The sequence below is a fragment of the Chamaea fasciata genome, unplaced genomic scaffold (genome assembly GCF_029207755.1).
Source record: "Chamaea fasciata isolate MVZ Bird 193981 ecotype frontalis unplaced genomic scaffold, bChaFas1.0.hap1 SCAF_6, whole genome shotgun sequence".
NCBI classification, from domain to species: Eukaryota; Metazoa; Chordata; class Aves; order Passeriformes; family Sylviidae; genus Chamaea; species Chamaea fasciata.
The window spans coordinates 16,620,118-16,642,276 of record NW_027094091.1 but is presented as its reverse complement, the minus strand read 5'-3'; the positions used below and the strand labels follow the sequence as shown (position 1 = coordinate 16,642,276).

Sequence of the window (22,159 nt, the reverse complement as noted above, 5' to 3'; positions counted from 1 at the left end):
GAATAAGATCTTCAGTGGCAGGGTCTTTTGAATTAATGGAATAGAACTCTTCCAGTAGAGTCTGACTGGATGTTCTATCAGTGATACCTGATTGTTTGCATTCCTGCTTGATTTCCAAGCCATGCAGGTGCTAATTGCAGCTGAGGGAGTGACCCTCATGGCCCACAGGTGACACCAAAGCAGCTCCGCTCACTGCGGCACCGGCACCGAGGTTGCTGCTCACTTGTGTCACTCAGGTCTCAAAGGAAGTTGACATCCATGGCACTGCAGGAATTTTTGTCTCATGGGAATTCTTTAGGAAGATACTTCAGTGTGATAATGTGCATTAATATTTGGTTGAAAGTGCAAAATCACGTGTTTTAAACTGTCAGTCACACACGTGTTGCGGATGGTCTCATGAACACAAAAGCTGAGTGGAGCAGACTGGATGGTATTCATTTCTTGTCATTTGCTTTTTTCCAGGAATGCCCCAGTGGTGTTGTCAATGAAGAAACCTTCAAAGAGATATACTCTCAGTTCTTTCCACAGGGAGGTAAGTACTTGGCAGACATAATTAGTGCTGCAGCATGTCTGTTAGTTCCTAAGTCTGAAAAAAGAGCCTCTTGTTCAAATTGACAAAATTGTTGCCTCAAGCCCTGTCTGAACTCACGGGGTACTTCCTTGATAGTTGGACACATTTTTAAGTCTATATTTCTGAATGAAATGCAATGATATCTACATAAAGTCAGCCTCCCACTATGAAGTTACTACCTAGTGTCATTGAAAAACAAGTTTCTCTGAGTAGGTTATTTTTCTTTAAGCTTTCTAAAAAAATCTTTCCTGTTCTCTTTTATTCAAAAAAACCCTTTCACTGTAGGAGGAACTGTAGGAGGCACTGCAGGTACCTTCTCATATCAATAGCAGAACCGCCTTTAATTCAATGGGGTTTCTCTTCTTAAATGCTTACCTTGAGTTCAGTTCATTGATTTTTCAGGAGTTTTGTTTTTTTCTGTTTCCATTATATTTTAGTGCAATGAAGGTAACACAGATAACAGTTTGTTTTTTTCTTGAACCTCAGATTTCTTCCAGTTTGATTTTTTTTGTCTCTTTTCTTCCTCTTGCATTTGCTATTCAGTTACCCCTTTTCATATTCTCCTACAACCCTTCAATCCCATTTCTTCAGCTTTTCCAGAGCTCTTGAGATTTGTGTATTTCTCTGGAACTGTTCAGAACTCCTTCTTTTCATTTTTATTTAAAAACCCATGTTAATTGGTAGGAACAAAACATCTCCCCATTGGTTTTATTCATCTTGAATAATGACCTAGAAGGTAAAGAGCAGCATTCAGTGCAGATTACCATCTCTGAAATCATTAAGAAGTAGTCACATGCAGTAGAAATGAACAAGACTAGAAGGCTTGACATGTGCCCACTGATTGTTTCTCTTTGTAAACTTTTAGACCAAGCTAACAATTACAGTTTTAAATATTATATTCTGTAGTTACCCTTAGGTAGTAACAATAATCCTATGTGATTTACTACACATTTACTACACTTAATAAAAAAAAATTATCATATTTCCTATTGTTACACCCAGAATTAATGGACAAAGAGAAAGCACACCCATTCTAAAAGTAAAGTCAAAACATATTGTGAGACGAAATGTAATCTTAAGAGATTAATCTTTATTATTCCATATCTAGTTGTTACAGAGAAGAAAAACTATTAATGTAGTTAAAAATAGATGCATATGGAATGTCTAATTTCTACCCCTATTCCTGGTGTTAATACTCATCCTTCTGCTCCTCCTCTGGTATTTAGGGCAGGGGCATCCTTTGGAGGAGGAGGTGAAAACTGCAATGAAATGTCTAGTTAAAAAGGCAGACTGAGTTCTTAAATCTTCAAATGTCTTGTCAAAATAATGTGTCCAGCTGAGGCCTTTCAATTTAAGTTGTGCTTAAAATAATAATTTTATTTATGTCCCAGTATTAAAAAGGAAAAAAGAATCTTGAACATTTTCCCCAAATTAAAACACGTAGATGTGCCCCAATTGTCTCTGTGATGAAAAACCGGGTACAACATGATGTATCATTATGACAATTCATATCTGAACAAACAGAATTAAGTCTACAAGATGTTAAGCTTCAGGGCAACCAAAGAAATTTTTCAATGTCATCCAGTAAGTCGCTTCCTCAAGAAACTTCCAAGACTGTCCAGGACAAGGTACAGGAGGATTGCAAATAGGACAAGGTGCCACAAGAGTAACAAAGGAAAAGAAATTACACTGGATTGCAGCAAAAGCAATATATTTTAAAAGGCAAAAGTAGCTTGTAAAAAGATTTCCGTGCCAGAAAGGGAACTCTAGTAATTTCTTTTTAGATTCACTGCCATACAGGTGAGTGAATATACCCCCTGCATTTATGCAGTGGATCACCTCAAATGAAAGCTGGGATTTTTCTTCAGCCAAACAGGTCATGGATAAGAATCCACACACTGAATAATTTCACACTCCATCACTTCTGAACAAAATGGATCATTCTTGTAGTTTGAGAAGTTGTACTCCTCCATGTGTAACGATTACCATTTTTTGCCTCTGACACTTAAAATGCTTTGATGGCGTCTTACAAGGGAATTCTAATTTAAGTGCTGTTCCTATCTCAACCTGTTAAAATAGCAAATTAGCCTACTAATTATGATATCAGATCTTTGGAAAGAAATTTTGTTTAATTTAAAAAGTTAAGATTTTGTCTAAAATTAATAATGTTCAAGATTTAGGGAGGAAAAGGGTGAAATTAGACTAAGTAGCTCTAATTAAAAGACTAGTGTAGCTCATCCTGCTGTGGCTTTGATTTCAGACCAGATTTGCTTGAGAAAAAAACTCTGAAAAAGGCTTTTGATTTATTTTTTTAGAGGGGTTACCAGAAAAAGTATTTTTCAACTAGGAACTTCCTTTTTCCTATGCCATCATATAAAAGAGTAGTATATTGTATCATGTATGGCCAACAAAATTAAAATGCCTTTGTGTTTTCTGTATATCTACAGAAAATAACCAGAAATATTTCAGTTGTTTTTAAGAAATGGGTGCCAAGAGAATCAGAAGGTATTTAAAATTCCTTTTACAGTAGTTATGCCTCTATAACATGTTTTTTCCCTGAAGATGATTTGCATAGTATATTCTGTTGCACAACAGAAGTCTCAGTAGATTATAGAAAATATGACTATTATGATGCTAAATATAAACCTTAGTCAACAAATTTACATTTTTCAGCTGAAGTGTGAATGTATCTGCCAAGCTGTGCTTAAGCAATTACAGTGGTTACTGTATAGATGGAAGAATGAATGACTCTCTCAAATAGTGCTGGTGGGGATTTAACTCTCTGAAAATGTGTCAACGGATTTTAAAGATTGCAGTTTTTTTCTTTTACGATATTTTCACGTCATACAAAATAAACGAAGTAAGACTAGAGAATTTTCTTACAAATATCAGGTTTGAATCTGTGTAGCACAAAGCTTTGAGTTTTGGTATATTTGGTTCCTTGGTGTCAAGGTGGCATTTCATCTGAGTGTCCCAAGACCATTGCCCAGTTTAATTCAAAACGCTGTTTTGGGCTGTGAAAAATAAAGGTTTGCAGGATGTATATAAAAGGTAAAATGGTTTAGTACCAAGAAATCAGAAAATGACATTTCAACATTGATCAGGGTTTTCCATGAGAGGGAGAAGTTTGTTCTACAAAGGGGACACTGATTTCATAACACTTTGCCCTTCATTAATAATTTGTGAAGTTAATGTTAATTAGCCTAAAATTAATGTAAACATATGAAATAGAAAGGGAAAAGTGAGTTTTAAAGGTGAAAAAACCCTCATCCTTCATTAATTTGCATGATTTTAAGGGAGGGAAAAACACTGAGGACAGCTGACTTCCCTTAACCCCAGCAGCTTCTACCTCACATCCACAGGGCAGGCTCTGGGTAAGTGCTCTCCTCACAATCTATTACTCCTGGAGCAGGCTGTGCCTTTCAGAAGGCATTCAATGGAAATAGGACGATGGATCTTTACAAAAGTTACAGTCTTGACAGATTTATATTCATGTGTTTCTGAAATGAGTCAATATGCACTGGGGAGGAGGTTTGAAAAGTATGCAAATAGTGAAGGGATCATTTGTTTAAGGTCATCTTTCAGAGTCTTACTGACCATTTAGTGACTCACAGGCAATTTTTCCAAGCCCTAATGCCACAATCATGGGAATTCAGCGGCAAGCCAGCTTTAAGAATCTGCTTCTCAGGAGAGGATTTCCTCTCACCTGTGGGTGAGCATAGGACCTGATAGCAGCAGCAACTGACAAGATCAGCTTCAACCTGGGAAACAGGTCTGTGTCCAGAGCAAAACCAGTGCACAGGCTGCAGTGACGGCGGCACCTGCTTCCCTCATTTAACAGGAACAAACCAACAGGTTCTTCATTGTAAGCATATGGAATAACACTGTCACATCAGTGTTCCTGTTAAAACAGGTTGTTTCAGACTACAATAATGTCTCATCTGTGCTATTTTCTCAGGTATCACTGATTAGCAAACACAAGAGTAAAAATGAATAGAGATATTCTAGAACAGAATTTTTCATATAAGGTTTCTTGCAGTGTTGCTATCCACGTGCTTGCACTTATAACTTATCCCTCCTCTCCTGCCAAAAAGAAATTTTAAATTTCATTGAAAGTCTAGTCTTGCTGTGAAATTTTGGCATCCAAATATATCTCAGTATCAAATAGTTTTATTAGAATTAAATTAAATTTTATTAAATAAGATGTGCTTACTGTGATTTTTTTTCTGCTTTAAATTTTAGATTCCACAACATATGCACATTTTCTGTTTAATGCATTTGACACTGATCACAATGGATCTGTAAGTTTTGAGGTAAGTGATGCCATCGCTTCTTTCTGTAAAATTGAATACTTTGCCATTCCTTGTAAGGAAGTCCAGTTTGGTGGCTGGCTCACGTTAAGGAAAATTTAGCTTATGCAACTCAAATTTCAAGTTTTTCCAATGTAATAACAAAAGTCATTACTTTACAATTGTGTATTCCATAATGGTAACTCAGATTGTGAGTTACCATTACTACATAATATTTTTAAAAATCTGTCAATTTAAAAGGTAACCCAATTTATACACAAGTTACCTAAAATAGTTCCTCCTGCCTTCCTTTTCAAGATGAGGTCTCTGAACTACAACTAATGTTATGGGGATGACTCAGCCTAACTTGGATTTTTCATACTTAGATTCCAGAAAGTTCTAGAAAAAGGCTCCAAAGCAAATGTTTTTGAAAGCACAAGAGTTAGAAATTCATTCTTCCTCCATTTAATTGCCCAATCTTTTTTCCCAGTTCTGCCTTGCCCTGGTAAGGCTAATGTCATCCACACAAAATATTATAGAAAAAAGGGACCTTACTGCAATACTGTAGATGAGAACAGGGTGTACAAAATACTGCAAAAGAGATAATATTTTAAGCTATAGAATTTGTTTTAAAAAGTCAGTTCATTTGCAAAATATTATGTTTGTTTTGTCATGTTTTGTTTTGATTATAATGAACTAATTAATTCCTTACAACTTTTGATTGGATTGTGATAAATACACCCACTTAAAATTTATTGAAATTTCCTGTATGATTTATTTTAGCAAATGATGATGTGAGGTCATACAGATTTTTTAAATAAAAATCATTAATTGATGTAATAGGAAGAAGACTTGCCAATAAGGTGCCCTGTGATCAGAAATCTATACCCTAAACTAAGACTATAATCAGATAAATTTTTTTATCATTATTTGCATTTATTTAAAAAAAAACCATGAACCCTGTCTGCCTTTTTTCCAGCCAGATGAAGTGGGTGGAATCTATGTGAAACTAGGAGCAGGAATGGTGGGTTACTTAATGTCTTCTGTACACAGGCTAAATACGCAAGGATTCTTCTGGTCAAATCACAGAATCATAGAATGGTTTGCATTGGAAAGGATCTTAAAGATCACCAAGTTCCAAACCCCATGCCATGGACAGGGACACCTCCCAGCAGAACAAGTTGCTTCATGCAACCTGGCCTTGAACACTTCCAGGGATAGGGCATCCACAGCTTCTCTGGGCAACCTGTGCCAGGGCCTCACCACCTTCCCAGTAAAGAATTCCTCTTGTGTATCTAACCTAAACTTCCCCTCCCTCAGCTACAGCAACAGCAGGCACATTGAGAAAAAATATTTTTAGAATAAGTAGTTGAAAATATTTCTGCAGTTATCATTAAAAAGAATGGGAACGAGAAAAGCTTTTGTACCTTTTCTGGTTAATTTGTTGACACTTGTATTGCAGACAGAAAGTCTTAAGAAATGCACTAGATTTGGAGCCCTTTGATTATCTCAGAGTGCACCAATAAAAGGGCTTTGGAATAAAATAAATGAGGAAAATAAAAGCAGAGGTGCTGAACTTTTGTTCAAAATCAAGGCAGAGATGAGTGATCCAGACTTTCACATTATTTGCACTACTTTTGAATTTAGCATAACTCTACTGCTGTCAAAAGACTCTTGTTTTTGTGTCCTTGTAGCAACATTATACTTACAAACTGTATGAAAACTATTCTAAAAGCATCCTCCTGAAGTTAAAAATGTATGGGTTTTTTTCTAATCACATGAAAACAGCTGCAATATGGGAAAGAAGATATTGTGAAATGTGCAAAATACAGCCATCTCGGGTTTGTCCCACTCCTTTTAATCCTAGGTGCAGCTGTGCCATTTTCTTTCTATTCCAACTTTTATTCCAGTTTTCTAATTTTGCATTTAGAAAAACAACAAAAGTAAACCGCTCAAAACATAGAGTAATTTAAAAGTTTGGAGGAAAAATAATCATTTTTTTCCAAAGTATTTTCTATATCGAAGTGTAGGAGTAAACACAGTTTAATATAATTACCCATGATGAAAACACTCTGGGTATCTTCTGTGTAAAAAAAGATTATCAAAATCTGAAATGGTAGCAAAATTCTTTTGTTGATAAGAATGACTTTTTTTTTTTGTGTGTTGCACTCTGAATTTCCCATGAAGCAGTGCTAGCTGGAGTTGCAGGTAAAGCATGAGAGTTTCCTTTAGTTTTTTGCTCTTTTCCTCAAATTTTCAACCACAACAATGAAATGTTAGATCTGAGCACAACTTAAATGCACACCTCAATTGGCATTTCTTGGTGAGATTGTTTGGTGAGATTGCTGTGTCCTTAGACTTCTGTCATCCCTAAATCTACATGCTCTTTGGTACGAGCCAGGATCTCTAAGTGAAGGATTTATGTAGCATAAAAACCAAAGTTATAAAATTTGGTGCTTGAACTTATCTCTCCTTATTCCGTGATTGTATTAATTTTGAGACTAGTTTATTTCATTAGTTTTGTGAACGAGTTTTGCTTTAATATGACGGTTTCTGAAGACCCAGTGACGCAGCTATTGGAGGGCTCTTTGGGCATGTTAGTGAAGTTCCTTTTTCCATTAAACAGAGACATACAAAAAAACAAGCTTTTCATTTGCAGCATGTATATTGTCACTGAGCCAAAATGGAGATCTGGCCTCAAAGCTATTTACACAGTCAGAAAAATGAAGGCTAATTCGCTTTAGTTACATTGTCAAAGGTAAAGATCATTGCACACACATGCAAATATCCAAATCAGTATCCTTCATTTGTTGCAGATGCAGATTAAGGTCATTCTAAATGTGACCTTGCTGAAAGTCATTCAATAATCCCACAAATTCTCAGTGCCTTAAAGCACAACGCTGTGCCCAAACACAGTGGAGATGTTTAAAGATTTCTATCATACTTAATCAAAACCAAACTCATATTGGTTAATAAACTAGCAAGCATGCTAACTCTTCCATGGAGGAGTACAGTTCTTAAGATCAAACCCAACTTCGTATTTCACTAATAATAAAAGTAGTGTCCAAGACAGTATTATCAAGGCCGCAGTTAAGTGAGTCATAGAATCACAGAATGACTTGGACTGGAAGGGACCTTGAAGATCCTTTCGTTCCTACCCTCCTGCCATGGGCAGGGACACCTCCCACTACACCAGGTGGCTCAAAGCCCTGTCCAACATGACCTTAAACACTTATAGGAATTGGGCATTCACAACTTCTCTGGGCAACCTGTTCCAGTGCCTCACCTTCCTCACAGTGAACAATTTCTTCCTAATTGCTAATTTAACCCTGGTCTCTGTCATTTTAAAGCCACTCCCCCTTGTCCTGTCCCTAGATGTCCTTGTGCAGAGTCCCTCCCCAGCTCTCTTGTAGGCCCTCTTTAGGAAATGGAAGGTGCTCTAAGGTGTCCCTGGAGCCTTCTCTACTCCAGGCTGAACAAGCCCAACTCTCTCAGCCTGTCTTCACAGCACAGGTTCTCCAGTCCTCTGGACTTGTTCCAGCAGGGCCATGTCCTTTGGCCCCTGGGCTGGATGCAGTATTCCAGGTGGGGTCTCATAAGAGCAGAGAAAAGGGGCAGAATCACTTCCTTGACCTTCCTTGACCTGCTGGTCACATTTCTTTTGATGCAGCCCAGGTTGTGGTTGGCTTTCTGGGCTGCAGGTGCACATTGCTGGTTCATGTTGAATTTGTTATCAACCAATATCCCCAAGTCCTTTACCTCAGGGCTGCTCTAAATCCATTCTCTGTATTTCAGCTTGGGGTTGCCCTGATCCAGGTGCAGAATTTTGAACTTGGCCTCACTGAGTTCATGAGGTTAAAAAGCATGATTCTGTGGGTTCAAAACAAAAAGGTTTGTTCATGTCATGTAGGAAATGAGCTCATTTTTCTTAGTACAGGGGTGATCTCATCAGCATTTCAACATCATCTGATTTAAAGTAGCCACAAAGAAATGCATTTTCTTTTAGGAGTAGTTCTTTCTCTGTGACCTTTGTTTTACATACACCAAGGCTGCACCACTTCTGTGACATCACTTGATTCCTTTTCAAAATCCTAAAATCTAAGTTTAAAAATGGATTAAGGTTCCTGCGTACCTATTTCTGGCCTTAAAAAAAAAAAAAACATAAATGAACACATGACCAGGTGGAATTGTTTTAAGCTTTCCTATGGATTTGAGACAGCACACTAATAAGTGTGTTAATTAATTTATTAATGAACTAATTATCCCCAAAGATTTACTGAGAGACAAAGCAATCAGAAATTCATCAACAACCTTGCTAGGAGATAATTAATCACTGCTGAAAAAAACTCCACAAATACAAGTTCATCCCAGATGACAACCAGACATTCTCTACAGCTGTAGTGCAGAACAGAAATGTCAGCAGGCTCTGAGTACACAGAGGCTCTGGTACAGGTGCAATGATGCTGCATTTTGCAACCCTTCAGTGAGACATCCCCCTTTCCTGAAGAATCAAAATTAGGCACAGAAGGAGGTCTTAACATGTATTAGCATGCTCTGCAGGAAACTGGCAAGTTGCAAGCAGGAAGCTGTGGAAAGGAGTAAAGGCAAGTACCAAGGCAGAGACTTTGTGTTTCTAACTTCATTGTAACAGACTGGAGAAAGACCCAATCTAGAGTTGTGTCTCAGCCCAGACTTCCTGTTGTAGGCTCCTTTGTCACCCTAGAACAGATGCACCTCTCCCCATTAGGTGCTCAGCTGAGCAGGACCGTCCCTCCCAGTGGGCAGTGACAGCATCCTCAGAGGATGTATGTAACTGAGTACGGTGAAATTTTCTTAAACAGGCTCTACAACTAGAATTCCGCTCTCCTTAGAAATTAGATGTCAAAACCAGGATAGAAAACAGCATCTGGGTGCTGTAATACTGTAATGGGGACTTGTATTCATGTTCTTTGCTAAATGGTGTGCCAGATCTGTGCATCACTGAGTTGTTGGCTACATGCATAAAGATGGGCAGCTGCTCCCTGGGTTTAGCTGCTTCCCTCTTTTCCCTTCCACATTTTTTAGCTTAACAGCTAGAATGGCTACACTGCTTCTGACACACACATTGCTTTCCACCATGCAGAGCATTTTCAAGGCTCTAGCCCAAAATACCCTGTGGATCTGGCCTATATCCATTGAATCAGATACTTGATTTCTGTATGTTCTGTTAGTGTGTTCTTCAGTTGCTTGAAAGGATGTAGAAAAGACAGCCCATCCTTGCTGGTCCTTACCCAGCCCATCACAACTTTTTAAGATAAATCCTCTGTGTTATTCCTGAGATGACTCCTGCACAACACTCTGACAAAGGCAATGCACCTGGACTATCTGTGATCCCAAAACATGTTGATGCAATATGAAAGGAGATAACTCACTGCTGCAACGTTTAGAGCATGTACATGGAAGGTTTTTGAGTTGTCTGTGGCTTTTAAAACACCCAGTGCCATGAAAAACAATGTAAAGTTAATGGTTTTATTTTTAAAACTGATGACAGAAGGGTAGCCTTGGAAATGGGGGTAGAAATGACTCCAGGAAGCCAGCTAACACAGGTGGTGCATCACAGAAAGGAACAAAGAGAATTGAACAAGAAAAGAAAAATGGATGTATTTTAGATAAAATAAATTCAAAAAATGTTGCTGTGCTAAAATAAAAATAAATTCACAATTCTTACACATAATCTAAGAAAACAATGCAGCTGGGAACCTTCACGAAGGACTTAAGGAGAAGCTACATCAAGAATGTAAAACTGTGCGGAAAAGATTTTAAGACATGGTACTGAATTAAAAAGGTTAATTGCTAATGCTGTAATGTGATCAAATTTGTTCTGAATTTCTTGAACATTTTAATGTTTAATAGTACATTGTAAAAGAACTGTTTGGAGATTTAACCCTGTGACCCTCAATTAGTCATTGAGATGCAGACAAGATGAGCAAAATTCTTTCAAGATTCATGTATCCATTTACCCCAAAGGGCACATATATCAATAAATCAGAAATTTATTGACAGACTAAGAAAACCCAGAGCATGCCAACTGAATTGTTAAAAAGACTGAAGCTGTCAGAAGAGCTTTCCTGTGCCTACTAGACCACCTGAGTCCATGATATCTGTGTATACTTCAGTGCATCAGGTATATTTATTTGACTGTGGTACACCAGACCTTTTAAATTTATCTCTAACCTCAGTGTAGTCTTCTCCATTGTTCCTGTGTTAGACAAAATGCAAAAGCTTGCTGGTGCAAATAAGAAGGATTTTGGCTTTTGTTGTCTCTACTTTAATGTTACTTTAGAACTTCCTGTATGTCATTGCCAGCAATGTAGAAAGGCACGTTTAAATATACACACTTGCCATACTCTGCTCAACCTATTATGAAGGCAATTTCACATATTTATGGGTTCATATGCTTATCAAATAAAAAGAGGTGGAGGAGATGGTTAGGGGGAAAAAAAAAAAAAAGCTGTTGTTTACAAAATATTAACATGCTAAGAAATAGAGAAGAGAGGTGATGGGAGTTGATATTTTCTCCAAGCTGGTAGATCCTCACTACATGTAAATGAGGTTTGTGCTGTCAAAAAAGTATTTATTATGAAAAAAAAATGTATAACAAAATATTACATATAAATAACCTCAAATGCCTTCTGATTAATTTCTGTGGAATAGCTCTGTAGCAATAGAGAATTGGTGGGTCACAAAAACATTAGGATAGTACATGGACATGTAATATATTTATTATTCCCTATGATACTTTCAATAAAAGTAATAAGAATTGAGCTGCGCAGCATCATACACATGAAGTTTGAAATATTTACTGCAGTAGATTGATCTAAGAGATCTGGGAACCACATATTTCACTTTAACAAGGTACAGATTTAACAAGAATTTAATGTTCCTTAGTACATAGTTCTCCTCAAACTGGTCTCCTGTGCTTAGATTAATCTAACTACCAATTAAGCTTTTCTTGGACCATTAAACCATGGGGATGGCTTCTTCCTGGTATTTACTTCAACAGGAACTGCTTACGTGACACATTAGAGGACATTTAAGAGGACATTAGAGACATTTTCAGAGGATACAACCACTAATGAAAAATTATGGTTTACTTCATAGAAAATTACTCAATTTACTTATTGATTATGAGTGTAGCAAATAGTGCCTAATTTGTTAATCCACCAATCACCAGCACTCACAATGAAGCAAAAAAATTTGAAACAACACATCTTTTCATACTTCTGACAAATGCATTATTCTAAATTTCTGAAGGTTTGAGAAAAACTGCTCATTTCCAAACTGACCAAGACCTTTTGTCTACCTAGGATTTTGTTATGGGTCTCTCAATTTTACTCCGAGGGACAGTACAGGAGAAACTGAACTGGGCTTTCAATTTGTATGATATAAATAAGGATGGATATATAACTAAAGAGGTAAGGTCTACTTCTTACTGTAGTCACTGGAAGTAAAGCTTGTTAGCTAAGTCCTGCCTTCAGAGAAGAATGGTTTGATTGTCAAATTGAACTGTATTAACAAGTTATCAGATATTATGAAGTTAGACAAGATAAAAATTAAAGTAATTGTCTCATTTTAAAGGCATCTATGAACATTGAAAAGCGAAAATCTTTGCAGACATTGCGAAAGTTCAGAATTCTTCAGAAATTATGTTTCTGAACAGAATAGGTACAGAAATAGTTGGTTTCAACTTATGCCTGTGTGTTTGGCCATACGGTTCCTAGAAGAGATTGGTAGGATATTTGGACAAAAATGAATTAATTATGTGAGCAATCATTGTTATTTATTTTATGAATCTACTTCAAATAATTTTTACTTGAAACAGAATTTATAAAGAAAGATTTCTACATCTTTTATTCTGCAAGAATTCAAACACATACTTAAAATAAGTGTGACTAAATGAGCACTTTCATCAAAATATATGGAAGGTTTTCTTTAAGTGGGGTTTACGCAAATATGAAAATTACATTTATAATTTTACACTTTCAGAAAACACTTCAAGATCATTATAAAAGAGTAATCTATAGAATAATTTCTTAGCATACTACAGATGACTTGTTTTAATAATTATTAAAATTTTCACAAGCCACTAAATAAAATTCAAAGATTTTGATATAAAAGGAGAACTCTGCATAAGTGCAGATGTGTGCATGGGTGTTTTTATTTTCTTTAGGGAAGAACCTGATGTGCTTTGGCCATTCACTTGGTGTTACAGAACTTCGTTTCCTTTTTATTTTTATTCATAAGCCATTAGGAGATTCCTCCCACAATTCATGAACTTACACATACTAGAAATAATTTAAATTTGAAATCATACATCTATGAAGGCTGAAATCAGTTGCTAAAATTTCTAGGAATTAAGTGCTTCCTTCTTGAAGCTGTTCAGTTAAAAAAAAAAGGCCAATTCCAAGATTTTACTCTAAAATATAAATCCTAAAAAATATTTATGTTCTGAGTTGAAGTGGTGTCTACAATGCACATTACATTGCAGAAACGTAATGTTTTTCCTCTTCAGGAAATGCTTGATATCATGAAAGCAATATACGATATGATGGGGAAATGCACCTATCCTGTTCTCAAAGAAGATGCACCTAGACAACATGTGGAAACATTTTTCCAGGTAGGTTGCATACCATAGAAGCCAAAAAGACTCCTCTGTGAGCAGGCAGAGAAATATTTTCATTGTTATAACATATCCTTCCAATTCTGTAATCCTTTCTATTCTATGGTTCCATCCCAAGTTTCCCTGATCTACTTATTAAACCCTGTTTTTTCAACAACAGGCTGTTTAAGCATAGTCCACTTACTATGATTTTTGGATTGGTTGTTCCTAGGCTGACATAAAACTGAAATGAATAATGAAAAGGACTTGTTTTACACAGGAATTTGGGTGGAGAAACATACTGTAGTATGTTTGACCCTGTCTGAATGCCAGGCACCCACCAAAGCCTCTCTCTCGCCTCCCCCCTCAACTGAACAGGGGAGAGAAAATCTAACAAAGGGTTCAAGAGGGTATCTGTCATTCCTGATGGGCTCAGCCTTGGCCAGCAGCAGGTCCTGGAGCTGGCTGACATTGACTCTGCTGCATATCAGGGAAGCTTCTGGCAGATTCTCACTGTAGACTTCCTGCTACCAAAGCTCAGCCGCACAAACCTATTTCCCATATATACATACTTTTTTTTTTTTTTTTAATACAGAAAATGGACAAGAACAAAGATGGAGTAGTTACCATAGATGAATTCATTGAGAGCTGCCAGAAAGTAAGTATTCAGTGTTAAGTAATGAATGTGTATCTGTTGGTTATTTCTATCATAGCTCTTTACAGATTTCTTGAGTACCAGTGAGGGTGATCATAATACCATTTTCCCAAGGTGGAGTATCTATGTACACCATTACAAAGAAACACTAAACAGTGGAAATACATTTGTGGCCTGAATCTGCAGAAGAGCTTTTATATACAAGCTGACATTGCTTATTAGACAACTGTACCAATATACTTTCTTTCTTTAATAGTGTATTGTTTGCACTTGGTAGAAAAAAGTTTCTTGACATTCAACAAAATATTTATTTCTATCTCTGCCCATGCTGGAGCACACAGTTTTGTCACAACTGGCATATAATCATGGCAATAATAATATTGCCTGAAAATTTATCATCCATGGGTGAGTTTCTCAGTGAGTTGTGATGTGCTTATAAGCAGTGAAGCCTTATATAAAGAGAGTGCAAGGAGTTTGCAAGGTGTTGCATGGCAAGAGTTAACAGCAGACAAGTTCACACCAAGGCAAGGGTGTGAACTGATTGTGATTATCAGCCACAAGCCTTTATGCTACCCAAGTGGCTGTCAATTTCTTTCAACTGCTGGAAGCAGCTCCTGGCCCTAGAGCCAGGATGGAGAATTTCTGAAGCAAGAGTTACAGACTGTTTTTACTCCTCTGTGCTTCAGAAACCAGCTTGTTCTCAGGCCAGTAGATGATACGAGGAAATATAAGTTGCATTTTCATAAATTTAAGGAAATCCTGTTAATTTTGCAGTTAAAATTTGCAAGAAAAAGAAACATGCTAGAGTATAAAATAAGAATGGCTAGCCTTTGGCATGAGAAGAGGTTCACAGAATCATAGAATATGCTCAGTTGGAAGGCACCCACCAGGATCACTGAGTCCAATTCCTGACTCTACCCAGGACACCCCAAGATCAAGGTTGTCGTGTATAGTAAAGCATCACACTAGACACAGTGAATATGATAGGCCTGATTACATTATGTAAATTGATGTGGCAAATAAGCCTGATACTATTTGTTACAGTGACAAATATAAGAAGTAGTAGTAGTGGTCTACTGATACCTTGCCCAGCAGACTGATTAATACCAAGCTGACAGAGTCCAGCAGTATAGCCCTTGCTTATTGCTTCTTATTTTCTAAATCAAGAACAAAGTAATAAAGAGTCAGAAGATAACAAGGCTATCAAGATAAATGCATTTGATGAGTGATAGTTTTTTAACTATTTGGAATAGGGAAATCTCTAGATGCTCAAAGATGCTCTAGAAGTAGTCTATTCTTATATGCACTTGTAGCTATTTATTGGAGTTGCTTTTATGAGCACAGCTCCCTAGCAAGCAATACTTCGATTTTAATCCACTGATTTTGGGGGATGAAAGACAGCCAAGAGCTCTGCTAACTGGCTGTTCTGTGTGTCCTTAGTAACAGGCAGTGTGTAGTGTCTCATTTGTCAGCAGTGCTCTGTTGCACTGGCCGTGGTTCCAGCTTGTCTGTCGTGTTCAATGCCAGAGAAAGGCATTTCCTCTGCTAACACTGTGTGACCATCAGAAACAGAGATGAGATTAATTTCTCAGCTGAAGTCTGTAGCATTCCAGAAGCTATATGACACATTAATCTGCATATGACAGCAATTACAGTGATGGGCTGAGTGATTTATTTACAAAGGAAATTAATACCTTTAGTAAAGGAATCACCGGCTCTCCTTATCCAGTGCAATTCAGTCTCTCAAGTCTGTTAGAAGATTTATTTACCTGTTCTAAGTGCTCAGAATACATGTGAGAGAGATGCTCTCTAAATTGTGACATGATGGAGACACAATTAATGCTACAGAATGTCACAATTGTCATCATGCTACTTATCTCACCTTCCCTTGCTTTTAACTTCAATGGTGACTATGGCTTTTTGATACAAAAAATGTCTTTCTGCCTAAATTTTCGTCTCTCTGCCAATTAAGAACAGTTCTTTTAATACTTCTGTGCTTTAAAGTGCATAATTCATGTTTATATTGAGATTTGGTTTAAGAAATGAGGTTTGGGGTAAGGATTCACAGAATCATAGAATTACTGAGTCGGAAGAGACTCATCAGGATAAAGTCCAATTCCTGGCCCTGTGCAGGAGAGCCCAAGGATCACACCATGTGCCCAAGAGAGCATTGTCCAAAAGCTTCTTGAACTCTTGTCAGGCTTGGAGCTATGACCACTGCCCTGGGGAGCCTGTTCCAACATCCAGCCATTCTCTGGGTGAAGAACCTTTCCCTAATATCCAGCCTAACCTTCCCTGACACAAGTGGAGGCCATTCCTCCAGGTCCTGTCACTGGCCACCACAGTGAAGACTTCAGTGTCTGCTGCTCCTCTTCTCATCATGAGGAAGTTGTAACTGCAATGAGGTTTTCAGTCTCCTCCATGCTGAAAAGACCTAGTGATTACAGCTGCTTCTCATATGGCTTCCCCTCCAGAACCTTAACCATCCTCATGGGCTCCTTTGGATGTTCTCTAACAGCTTTACGTCTTTCTTATATTGTGGCACCCAAAACTTTCAAGGTGAGGCTGCCCCAGCCCAGAGCAGAGCAGGACAATCCCCGGCCTGGTTGGCATTGCTGTCCCCGATGGACCCCAGGAAGGGCTGGCCCTCCTGGCTGCCAGGGCACTGCTGGCACATGTTCAACTTTCCACTGACCAAGACCCCTTTCCACGGTGCAGCTCTCCAGAGTTAATGTGGCTTCGCTCTGTTCAAGATTATATATTTTACAAAGGAACATGGCTGCTGATTTTAAAACACAGCTGCAGGAGAACCTTTTCGTAACATCCTGATAGGTATGAGACCTAAAAAAGTAAGGTCTGAATCATTACATAGACATGAAGTGTGTTCTGCCAGGGAAAGGCTGCAGGAGCCTTTTCTTTGAAAGTTATCTTAGGCAAGATTTGCCAGTCTCCGAGAACTGGCATTTCTCTACTTTGAGGTAGAAGCCAGATTAGTGAGTTTCAGAAGAATATCCCTTTTACTCCTGTTTTGCAATAACTAAAGGAAACGTGGCCTTCTTACTTTACAAGCAAGAAGGAACATAGAAAAACATCTTTCAACAGAGGTTCTACTTCAGGTTCCTGGGGTATGTTCCTGAGATTTTTTTTGTGGCATCAAGAGACTCTGGTGTGTTCTTAAACATTCGTTTTACATGTGTGTCTTTTCAAAAAATTGTGGTATTGCGCTGAGCACTTGTTTGGCACAACTATCAGTGCAGTGGCACTGTACAGCCTGAGGTATACCGGCGGTTCAAGGCTCTTAATTCACAGTACAATTGCAAAGAATGGCCTGTCCATTCAAAAAGTGTTGAAACACTTATGTAGGGAGTTATAAAGCATTCAGGCTTTGAGCGCTGTCTTCTCTGGACACTGGGTAGAAGAATCTGAGTAGAATGGTGCTTCCCCTCATCCCCCCTCTCTCTCAGAGAATGTAGCAATATATCTGTATAACAGGCCATTCTGATGCACCAGCCAAACTGGTTGTGAGTAATATTATCAAACTACCTGCATTTTTGTTGTTAGAGCTCTCAGGAATTCATCGAGGTTACTGAGAAAACAACAGGATCAAAAATAAAAAGAGAGCCTGAGAAAATCTCTGCAAAAAATGTAAACCCTAGACAGGGGAAGCACAACCAATTGGATGTCCTGAAGGATGTGTGCCTGCCTCATGTAGAAGCAGCTTAGCCAGCCCAGAGATGTGTGCCCACATAGAAAGTAGACCTAGAATCTATATCTGGCATGTAATGTAAACAACAAATGGCTTCTGTTGGAATCACATTGATTCGGTTCTTCAGTGGCCCATTGCCCCCTGGCATGGGAATGTATCTGACCTCATTTCCCTGCCCTCCCTACACCACATATATTTGAATGTCAGTCTGCCATCCAGACTCCAGCAGTCTCTCTGCTCCCACAGGAGACAGGGACTATGTTGTCCTAGATACACCAGACTGAGTCCCAGAAAGTGGTGGCTATTTGTCTGGCTTCACATAAATTACCAAAGAGCAGATCTAGGTCTTGAGAAACAGGAGTGGGGCTACCTTCAGGGCACTTACTACTGGGCACTTCCCAGTTCCTTACCTGCCTCCTTTCACTGGTTGGTGCCAGTGGAAAATGTTCTGACTTGGGCATTGCTTCGTATCTACAGCAGCACCACCAAGAGCAGAGTCAAAGGACTAAGGCACGCACAGTGCATGGGTGACAGTCAGGATGAGTGACACAGGTCCTTTGGATAATGAGAAAAAGGCTTCTGGAACAGGTATTCTCTGCAGGAGTAACCCTCTCCATACACAATGCTTATTTGGGCTATCCTGAAAACAGCAAAAAAACCATTTCAAACCTACAAGAACCTGGCTTAAAGGTAGGTCAGACCTGCCAAATTTCATTCATCCAGGTTTGTGCTTCATATGGACAATGCTTCATATGCACTAACACCTCCCTTTGTCTTGAGTTAGGAACTGTTTAACAAGTCTAATATGAAAATTTGTGTAGAAAAATGTACTGAAAAAAGAGGCAAATGAAAAAGAAACACTTGCCAAAGAATTCGAATGCAAGCATTTGAAGGTTTTCTGGTTTTATTTTTTAAAAGATGGAGAAATAAAGCTACTAAAACTTATCATGTTCTAAATATTATGACAAGTCTGTATTTTCTTGTGAAGACTCTTATTTGACTGACTAAAGGAATGAGTGGCATTGGAAGCCTTTTGTAGCCAACAGAAATATGGATTTGATTTTAGAAAACTACCAGTTTCATTCATGATTATACATATATAATAAAATTGGTAGGAAGTGTCAAAACAATTTGCAGATTCAGAGCATGTTGTTTGCTTGCACAATTACTGAGCTTAGTTGCTAATGTATATAAAAAAATATTTGTACTAATTATATGACAAGCAACTTAAGTTAAATCAAACCGTTAACCATACATCAGTGGCATTCACTAGTTTATTGATATTTCAAAGCAATGCAGTGAGGAAAAAATAGTTTATTTAGACTTTCAGTAATTTAATATAGTAGCTTTGCTATACAAAATGCTTAAGCATTAGCCTAAATAGTGTATCTTTGAAATTACATATCATTGCTTCCATAAGTTATTTTCATTGTACAAAATAGCACACAGATCATTCCTTACAGCAGCATCACTTCAGATGACATACAGAATCACAGATAAAAAACCCCACTGTGCATGTTTCATAACATAAATTAAGCTAATTAGTCAGACTTGTCATTTTCTACAAAGCAAATCACCCACTAGACTGAACAGTGACTAATTTAAGTGGAAATTGATACTGAACACGTGTCACTGGAAGATTAATGTACAGAAATCTCACACACTTATCAGTAGTGGAGAATGCTATTGAGATAACCTTTCTAAGAAGTGGGTTTTTGATGCTCATCTTTCATGAAACATCCAAAAATAATCTATAAATCAGTCTTTTTATTCATTAGCATTAAAGATGGCTATATTATATCTGAAGAAAGCACTAAAGAGAGATATATTACAGTGGAGACCAGGAAATGCTAAATGAGCCTGTAATACTCTTGTATTGTACATACATACTGTTTATCTATACATATTGTATTAGCAACTGTTGATCCAGAAACGCCAACAAATATGGGCTACTGCAAGTAACTCTTCTATACACTGAAAGGTAAAGCTTACAAAGAAAAATATTTTTTGCTACTCCTGTGGTTAGAATTGCTTACTGATAAAATCTGGAGCAAAGAGTGATGCATAGGTATAATAAAAAATTCGAAAGATTAATATTTTGTTAAAAAATTATCTAATGCAAAGCAATCGGAAAGCAGAAGTAGCATTTAGAAGCAGTCATCTTTCAGTGTGAACACACAGAAAACCTGAATTGAGGAGCTGAAGAGTGTTGTGGTGATACTTGTCAAACTGACTGATTTTGGTTCATGCAGTGGTGCACACTTGTCTGTTTTTCTTAGTCATCCCTAACTATGCACCTGGAGCCCTAGGACTGTAAAAAGGATCTTGTGTACTGTGCAGAGGACTAGCAATTACATGTACAGATTCACATTTGATACAACTGTTCCATGAGTATTTATTGTCTAGGTGTATTCTCTTATCCTGAATATAAACTGATAACCTCAAAAATGTTACAAGTCTAAGTTTCTTATAATGCTATTGTATTCTTGACATAGTAGTTTCTGTTTCATTAATATATAGAAAATCTTATTTAAGCATGGATCCATTAACAACTTTTTTCTGCTATTTCTCCAAACAAGCTGAAAAAAATGTTGCAATGAACTAAAATGTTCTACCACATTTCAGTATAGATATCCACCAACTACATTTGTAATGGCGTGTGATTTTTGGTTTTGTGTTGTCTTTTTTTACAGGATGAGAATATAATGCGATCCATGCAGCTCTTCGAAAATGTGATTTAATGAAGACATTAGGTCTACAACTAATGGACAAATATGAGCTATTCTGCAACATTATCTAAAAAAATGGATTTCCCACTTTATCATAAATAAAGTTACTCAGCTTTACACTGAGACATGTATTATGCAAGTAAATTTTTTTATTATAAACTCTTCCCAATAAAAAACCCTTTCTAAATTATACAAGCTAGCACTTCCACAGTGGCTATCTAGTCAACAGGACTGTAGTGAAAAATCAGGTTCTTACTACAAACTCAAACAAAATAGAACTGACATTATGCACCTTTATTATCATTCCCATCCCTAGTTAAAATAGATATAATCACAAGGAGATTAAATAAATATTCTTAGTTTTGCTACTCATTTGTACTGGACTAAGCTCCAGGTGTTGCAGTACATTTCTTAAATCTCTAGCTTCTAATTTATACAGAGGCATTACAATTTATTTTCTTCTCATCTTTCTATGGTGTACTCCTCATTTTTTAATAATATTTTGAGTTAAAATACTATTATCAATGTGTGATGCACACCTTGCTACAATTGCCTTCCAACTTTGACTTGTTTTTCTCTTCAGAAAAAACCCCAAAAATAACTAAACGGATAACTTGAGAGCAAAAACGGTTATAGAAAAAAAAATTCCTTATTTTTCCTAAAAATTATTATTCCCTAAAAAATGTGAGTAAGCTTCTCTCAATCTCACCTAATAAATCTGCACTTTGTTTATCATGACTTGAATATCAGGAGTCCTACATACGGTATTTTTAACTCTTGGATGTGTCTGCAAAGTTCTTGGCTTAAAATTAAAGATCTTCTGATTTCCAATTTTTCATAATGAAACCTTTACTGGATCTTAACACTGCTTTCCTTAGTATGTGTCTTTCTGCCTTTAATGAAGAAAAAGGCATGAACTTTTGAAACTGCCATCCCACTTTAGTGCTGAGAATGACCATCACTACATAGTAACATCTACTAATAATGACTGCTAGAGGCTAACATCCATTTCATCTTTTTGTAATACCTTTGAGACAGAACCAGGGAAACAATGAAAACTTTAGCTATATATTATCTATATGTGATAAATGCTTTACATTTTTAAGATCATTTCTTCATAAAGATTGGAGCTACTTAATTCTGAACCTAGAAAGATTCTTCTAAAAAAGTATGCATATAAAATATAACACTACCCCTCCATCCATGTAATTTTTAAGATATATTGTCCACAGAGTCTACGCCGATATTTCAAAATAGGTGCAATGCTATCAGAGATAGGCCAACCTTCATTGTGACATTGCTGCAGAAAGTGTGAAAGGGGATTAATGAAGTAGAAAGAAGGTTACAAGTATTCTTTTGTAAAAATAAATCAGGTATCTATTCTGGTGTAGAGATGGAATGTTAGAGGCATGTTGAAGGCTGCTCTGCTATCACCAGTGTAGGATAAGAGTAGTACAATACATGTACACCTGAAATCTGCTGTAGCGTGTTTGTGTAAACTAAATGTGCACATTTTGTAAAAAAAAAAATAAAGTAAACATGAAGAAAAAAAGGACCATGATCAATTTTTT

The 22,159-nt window shown here is 37.2% G+C and overlaps 1 protein-coding gene across 8 annotated transcripts in view; it reads left to right on the top strand.

The window, feature by feature from the left end:
- Positions 1-20,897, top strand: part of KCNIP4 (potassium voltage-gated channel interacting protein 4) — a 391,381-nt gene extending 370,484 nt beyond the window's left edge. For all 8 annotated transcript variants that reach the window (XM_066185538.1, XM_066185534.1, XM_066185535.1 and 5 more), the window contains 6 exons: positions 463-532; positions 4,814-4,884; positions 12,207-12,314; positions 13,412-13,516; positions 14,094-14,156; positions 20,553-20,897. In XM_066185538.1, the coding sequence (XP_066041635.1) occupies positions 463-532; positions 4,814-4,884; positions 12,207-12,314; positions 13,412-13,516; positions 14,094-14,156; positions 20,553-20,600 (465 nt within the window). In that variant the 3' untranslated portion in view covers positions 20,601-20,897. The remainder of the gene's footprint in view (positions 1-462; positions 533-4,813; positions 4,885-12,206; positions 12,315-13,411; positions 13,517-14,093; positions 14,157-20,552) is intronic.
- Positions 20,898-22,159: the final 1,262 nt, after the last annotated feature.